This window comes from Ovis aries, chromosome 15 (genome assembly GCF_016772045.2).
Source record: "Ovis aries strain OAR_USU_Benz2616 breed Rambouillet chromosome 15, ARS-UI_Ramb_v3.0, whole genome shotgun sequence".
In the NCBI taxonomy this organism is placed as follows: Eukaryota; Metazoa; Chordata; class Mammalia; order Artiodactyla; family Bovidae; genus Ovis; species Ovis aries.
The window spans coordinates 48,383,134-48,390,953 of record NC_056068.1 but is presented as its reverse complement, the minus strand read 5'-3'; the positions used below and the strand labels follow the sequence as shown (position 1 = coordinate 48,390,953).

The window sequence follows — 7,820 nt, the reverse complement described above, 5'->3', positions numbered from 1 at the left end:
CATGAATAAGCTTATTTGATTATGTACAAGTCTTTGTATGGATATGTGTTTTTATTTCTCTTGGGCAAATTCTTAGAAGTGAAATTGCTGGGTTCTGTTAAATGTTTGATAAGCATGCATGTGGCTTTATGTGAAACTGCCAAGCTGATATCCAAAGAGGCTCTGTATCATTTGTATCCCATCAGAATTTCAGTTGTTCCATATGCTCACCAACACAGTATTTTCAGATATTTTTAATTCTAGCCATTCTAATGGTATCTTACTGTATTTATCATTTACATTTTCTAAATAAATAAAGATGTTGAACATTTTTTCATGTGCTTAGTTGCCATTCGTAATATCAAGAGGAATAATTATGAAGTTATAAACTCAATTTTGAGTTCTTCATGTTTTAATTTTGTAACTCTATATATAGGCAATCAGTTTGCTTTTAATCAGATTTCCTGACACACAATTTCTCTTTTATAGGGTGAGAAGCAGAAGCATTGTGGACTTCAGTCTGACCTACACCTTTCCATGTGGTCTTTTAATCACACTGTTTCTAATTGGCCCACCTTCTCCTTCATTGGTATACCTGGTCTGGAGGCTGCCCAAATATGGATTTCCATTCCCTTCTGTCTCCTGTACGTCCTAGCCCTTATGGGAAATGCTCTTCTGCTTATCCTAGTTAAAACAGAACGTAATCTTCACGAACCTCAGTTCTATTTTTTGGCTGTGCTGGCCCTTACTGACCTAGGCCTTTCATTGTCTACAATGCCTAGTGTCTTGGCTATCTTCTGGTTCAATGTCCACTTCATCGGCCTGGATGCCTGCTTAACGCAGATGCTCTTCATCCACACCCTCTCCTCAGTAGAGTCAGGTGTCCTGGTAGCCATGGCTTTCGACCGCTTGGTAGCTATCTGTGCTCCACTGCACTACGCCAGGATCCTGACCCACTCTACTGTCGCCTGTCTTAGTGGAGCTGCTGTCATACGCGGTGCCAGCCTGGTGGCCCCTCTGCCTTTCCTCCTCAGGACCTTTCCTTTTTGTGGGGCCAATATCCTCTCACACTCTTATTGCTACTACCCTGATATGCTGAACTTGGCCTGTGGGGACGTCACTTTTAGCGGTGTCTATGGATTGGTGTTTGTACTCTTCACATTTGCAGCAGACGTTGTCTTCATCTTAGTTTCATACATGAAGATCTTGGCCACTGTTCTAACGCTGGAGAATCGAGACAGAAACTGGAAATCACTGCATACCTGTGCCTGTCACCTATGCGCAGTATTTGTGTTTTACCTGCCCCTCATCAGCGTGGCAGTGCTGCATCACTACACTCAGAACACTTCCCCAGTTCTGTTTACCAGCATGAGTAACGCCTACCTCCTCATGACACCAGTGCTCAACCCCCTTGTCTACAGTCTCAAATCCGGGCAGATCCAGGCTGCTCTGCGCAAGCGATTTGGGGTGCAACGTATCATTGCTGGAGAATGACATTTTTCTCTATATCAGAAGAGTGCTGTTCAGGATCCGCTATGTGCCAAATAGTATGATAGGCACCATGAATTCAAAAATAAAAAGACTCAGGCCTTTCCCTCAAGCTAATCTAACTATAGAGGGAAAGAGAAGCAGAGGGCTTAAATAAATGATCACAATTGCTCATGAGTGATGACGGTTTGGTAGTGGTAAGGGGAAATGGCAATAGAAACTCAAGTTCAGTGTTTTTGGTGTATGAGTTGGATAAAATCATGTATTCACAACTGCTAAATTGAAGTGTATGATGCTGGATTTTATTTTATTTTATTTTTATTTTATTTATTTATTTTTTTTTAGTTTTTTATTTTTTCAATTTTAAAATCTTTAATTCTTACATGCATTCCCAAACATGAACCCCTTCCCACCTCCCTCCCCATAACATCTCTCTGGGTCATCCCCATGCACCAGCCCCAAGCATGCTGTATCCTGCGTCAGACATAGACTGGCGATTCAATTCTTACATGATAGTATACATGTTAGAATGCCATTCTCCCAAATCATCCCACCCTCTCCCTCTTCCTCTGAGTCCAAAAGTCCGTTATATCCATCTGTGTCTCTTTTCCTGTCTTGCATACAGGGTCGTCATTGCCATCTTCCTAAATTCCATATATATGTGTTAGTATACTGTATTGGTGTTTTTCTTTCTGGCTTACTTCACTCTGTATAATCGGCTCCAGTTTCATCCATCTCATCAGAACTGATTCAAATGAATTCTTTTTAATGGTTGAGTAATACTCCATTGTGTATATGTACCACAGCTTTCTTATCCATTCATCTGCTGATGGACATCTAGGTTGTTTCCATGTCCTGGCTATTATAAACAGTGCTGCGATGAACATTGGGGTACATGTATCTCTTTCAATTCTGGTTTCCTCGGTGTGTATGCCCAGCAGTGGGATTGCTGGGTCATCAGGTAGTTCTATTTGCAATTTTTTAAGGAGTCTCCACACTGTTCTCCATAGTGGCTGTACTAGTTTGCATTCCCACCAACAGTGTAGGAGGGTTCCCTTTTCTCCACACCCTCTCCAGCATTTATTGCTTGGAAATTTTTGGATCGCAGACATTCTGACTGGTGTGAAGTGGTAAAAGATCAAAGAGGGGCTGATTTTACTGAGAAAACAAGATTTCACTTGATTCAGTTTCACTTAATTTCCCATGTTGTTTAAGTTGAGGTATTATAAAATTTTAAATTGGTGATAAATTTATGACTATATGCTTACTATTTTTGACCATTTCATGGAGCTGGAGTACGAGTTGATATCCCAATCTGATGGTTTTTAACAAAAAAGTAAAGGAACTGTATGAAAAGAAATAATATATAAGAATGTGAGAAATGGTTATTCTTACTCATCCTGCTACTTCATTCAGAATTCATACTTTATTGGATTTTGTTTGGTTTCCCACTCCATACTGAGAGTATATAGGGTTACATTTTGGCTTCTAAAACAAGGATTCAACTCCTTTCTCTAACTTTCTAAGAAGAAAAATGAATTATTCTCTTGGGATCAAGTCTTGAGGTTAGTCATAAACAAATGAAGACTTGTCCTGCTTTCTGTCTTGTCAGTTCAGTTGCTCAGTCATGACCGACTTTTTGCGACCCCATGAATTGCAGCACGCCAGGCCTCTCTGTCCATCACCAACTCCTGGAGTTCACTCAGACTCAACGTCCATTGAGTCCATGATGCCATCCAGCCATCTCATCCTCTGTCATCCCTGTCTCTTCCTGCCCACAATCCTTCCCAGCATCAGAGTCTTTTCCAATGAGTCAACTCTTCTCATGAGGTGGCCAAAGTACTGGAGTTTCAGCTTTAGCATCATTCCTTCCAAAGAAATCCCAGGGCTGATCTTCAGAATGGACTGGTTGGATCTCCTTGCAGTCCAAGGCACTCTCAAGAGTCTTCTCCAACATCACAGCTCAAAAGAATCAATTCTTCAGTGCTCAGCTTTCTTCACAGTCCAACTCTCACATCCATACATGACCAATGGAAAACCCATAGCCTTGACTAAATGGACATTTGTTAGCAAAGTAATGTCTCTGCTTTTGAATATGCTATCTAGGTTGCTCATAACTTTCCCTCCAAGGAGTAATCATCTTTTAATTTCATGGCTGCAGTCACCATCTGCAGTGATTTTGGAGCCCCCAAAAATAAAGTCTGGCACTGTTTCCACTGTTTCCCCATCTATTACCCATGAAATCATGGGACCAGATGCCATGATCTTCTTTTTCTGAATGTTGAGCTTTAAGCCCACTTTTTCACTCTCCACTTTCACTTTCATTAAGAGGCTTTTAGTTCCTCTTCACTTTTTAGCTTAGGAAACAAATAAAAGACTTAATTGTCAATGGCAATAAATAAATATACAATAGCTTTAGCAAGAATTTCAAACTAATTTACGGAAGTTCTAAGTAAATTTCAAAATGATCTCTAAAGTAATAAAAATATTTTTCAGATTTGTCTAGCATATTTAGTAAGGCATCAGAGTCATACAGAAGGGAAAACTATAATATTCATATAGCTTCCATTCTATTAATGAAAATCATGGAACAGCAGCAGGTCATGCACCTAAATATAATTAATGAATTGGAGACTTGGTTTAAATTATGTAAATTAGAAGGAAAGTAAGCCAGTGAAAACTGGGTTTATTAGAAACTTCTGCCTGCAAGACTGAAAAGATCACAAAAAGAAAGACCATGGAAGCTTAATATCTATCTCAATTTCAAAATCATTCATCTACCTGAAATCTGTTATATATTAACAGAATAGAGGGAGTAAAATATATTTAAATGTGTAATCTTTGATCTTACTGAGAAGTTATTTGAGAAATATTGTGAGTACCTTCAAAACATAAAATGAAATTCTGATTCTTAGTATGTTTCTACAAGTTGTAAAATCTGATTTAATGTTTCTCTTTATTGAGTCTTTCCACTCAAAAGCATTTTAACTTTAACAGTCTTAAATATGATGATAGAGAAATGGGGATCATTTCTCAGCATTGTTCCATTTTTTGAAGACTGCAGATAAATTTCCGATGAGGAACTCCTCACCTCTCTGTACAGCTTGAATGAGACCAATAATAACAATATTCTAATAAATCCCTCTCCTGACCTTTCAACTGCAGAGATTAAAAACTGAAGAAAAAAATTCTCCCCCTTTACATAGTATGCTATAAAGAGTTTAAGATTGCTATTTCTACTGGACAGTGAAAGGAGACAAAACCATTTACAGAACATCTTCCCCAGTTATGTGATTATCTACATTAGGGGAAGGAAAAAATGAGTGTAAAACAAGATAAAAGCAGATACGAAAGATTGCTTCAGAAAGAAAGAGGGACATAATGACATTGATTACTAAAACTTGGGTCCCTAAGATCCTTTAATTTAATCTGTGCCCCATTCTGATATTTCAGTTTATTTATAAATTGCTTTATGTGTAAGTTAAATAATTAAGCAATTAATGGTATGTTCTGTCTTAATGGCATGTTGTTGCCTTAAAGTATGACAATTTTATTCCTGTGTTGTCTCACTCACTATGTACTAATAATCTAAATGAGAGCATTTTATCTGATTAATTTGTCCCCTAATGTGTGGCATATAGTGGATGCCAAGAATAGCTATGTAAATATACAAAATAAAGGGGAACATGAGAAAGTGTAAGAAACAAAGGACAAGAAGTGATAGGTAAAAACAATTATGCATGACTATTGAACCAATAGATTCATGAATTAATGTCCACATAGTTAATTAAAAGTGAATGGAATAATAATATTTGGCTCTACTCTTTGATAGTTAATTTTCAGGCATCATTAGCATAAATAAATAACTTAATACCTGTCTTTGACTTGAGGTGACAATACTGAGCAGATAAATAAATTATATACAGTTATAAAACAGGCAACCTAGTCTGAATTCTTGTAAACATTTACAAATACATACATTTTATATTTCAACATATGGAACATATATTAAAACGAACTTCTAAATATGTCTTTGAACTTCAGAGCAACTGTATTATTTGCTGGTCATCTTTGATATCACCATCTGAGCAATAAAGATTTTATTCTTTTATATTTATCTTTAAATCGTGCTTGACCTTTGTCCTTATCATATTTTTAGCTTCTAATATAATGGTTAATATTTATTGAACATTTATTATATACCAGATATTGTGGTAAGCATATTCAATAAGTTATGTGTAGCATAGCAAATTTCTTTTTGCAATGTTCTTAGAAAATAGATACCAGTATCAACTCCTTTTCAGTTGAGGCACATTAATGGTCATTCACCATGTTCCCTGGATACATCAGTTCAGTTCAGTTCAGTTCAGTCGCTCAGTCGTGTCTGACTCTTTGCGACCCCATGAATCACAGCACACCAGGCCTCCCTGTCCATCACCAACTCCCGGAGTTCGCTCAGACTCATGTCCATTGAGTCCGTGATGCCATCCAGCCATCTCATCCTCGGTTGTCCCCTTCTCCTGCCCCCAATCCCTCCCAGCATCAGAGTCTTTTCCAATGAGTCAACTCTTCGCATGAGGTGGCCGAAGTATTGGAGTTTCAGCTTTAGCATCATTCCTTCCAAAGAAATCTCAGGGCTGATCTCCTTCAGAATGGACTGGTTGGATCTCCTTGCAGTCCAAGGGACTCTCAAGAGTCTTCTCCAATACCACAGTTCAAAAGCATCAATTCTTCGGTGCTCAGCCTTCTTCACAGTCCAACTCTCACATTCATTCATGACCAATGGAAAAACCATAGCTTTGACTAGACGGACCTTAGTCAGGAAAGTAATGTCTCTGCTTTTGAATATACTATCTAGGTTGGGCATAACTTTTCTTGCAAGGAGTAAGTGTCTTTTAATTTCATGGCTGCAGTCACCATCTGTAGTGATTTTGGAGCCCAAAAATATAAAGTCTGACACTGTTTCCACTGTTTCCCCATCTATTTCCCATGAAGTGATGGGACCGGAATGCCATGATCTTCGTTTTCTGAATGCTGAGCTTTAGGCCAACTGTTTCACTCTCCTCTTTCACTTTCCTCAAGAGCCTTTTTAGTTCCTCTTCACTTTCTGCTATAAGGGTGGTGTCATCTGCATATCTGAGGTTATTGATATTTCTCCCGGCAATCTTGATTCCAGCTTGTGTTTCTTCCAGTCCAGCGTTTCTCATGATGTACTCTGCATAGAAGTTAAATAAGCAGGGTGACAATATACAGCCTTGACGTACTCCTTTTCCTATTTGGAACCAGTCTGTTGTTCCATGTCCAGTTCTAACTGCTGCTTCCTGACCTGCATATAGATTTCTCAGGAGGCAGGTCAGGTGGTCTGGTATTCCCATCTCTTTCAGAATTTTCCATAGTTTATTGTGATCCACACAGTCAAAGGCTTTGGCATAGTCAATAAAGCAGAAATACATAGCAAATAAATTATAGATTTCTGATTTTACTTTAATTGATACATACTTATCCTCAGATTAATGTGAAATCCAACTTAATACAACATGAGAAAATTAAGTATGATTACATAGATGGCAAATTTTAGGTACAGAAGCTTTGTTATATTTTTGCTTTAATCTCTTATTGTATTTTTGTATCTGATGAAGTTTAGGTTAATGTGGTTTCAGGAAAAATCATAAAATAGATTTCAATAAAAAATATTAAAATAAAACCTATTGTTTCCCATTTGGACTATTTCCCTTTATAATATCTCAAACCCACCAAAGATAATAACTCTCTGTATAATAATATAAATATCTTACTTTTAACCAAATTTGAGCCATATAACTGTATATGAGGGATTCTCATACAGAAAATATTTGTCAAATTGTTTAGATTGAAATGGAGCTCCTGGATAAGTGATGTGAACTTTAGGGATACATAAACTTTAGAGAAACATAAGGTGAAGGTGAAGGTGAAGGAACCTTTAGAAATATATTCCTTGATCTAATATTTAAAACTAAAAGGGAATCTCCTACTTCCAAAAATATTGTAATAAAATTACACAAAGTGAAAGTGTTAGTGGCTCAGTTGTGTCTGACTGTGTGTGACTCCATGGACTGGAGCTTTCCAGGCTCCTCTGTCCATGGAATTATCCAGGCAAGGATACTGGAATGGGTTGCCATGCCCTTCTCCAATGGATTTTCCTGACCCAGGGTTTGAACCTGGGTCTCTTGCTTTGCAGGCAGATTCTTTACCATTTTAAGTCACCTAGGAAGCAAAATCACACAGAAAAATCCAAAGGGAGGACTTCAACACACAAGAAATAAATGTCTATTCTTGTTTCTTTTTACAATATTCCTGACCTTTTGATCATTTAC

The 7,820-nt window shown here is 37.7% G+C and overlaps 1 protein-coding gene across 1 annotated transcript; it reads left to right on the top strand.

Annotated features, from left to right (window-relative positions):
- Nucleotides 1–516: 516 nt before the first annotated feature.
- On the top strand, nucleotides 517–1,473 carry LOC101108775 (olfactory receptor 51H1-like). The gene has a single exon (XM_012096583.3). It carries the CDS (start codon nucleotides 517–519, stop codon nucleotides 1,471–1,473), a length of 957 nt encoding a protein of 318 aa, XP_011951973.3.
- Nucleotides 1,474–7,820: the final 6,347 nt, after the last annotated feature.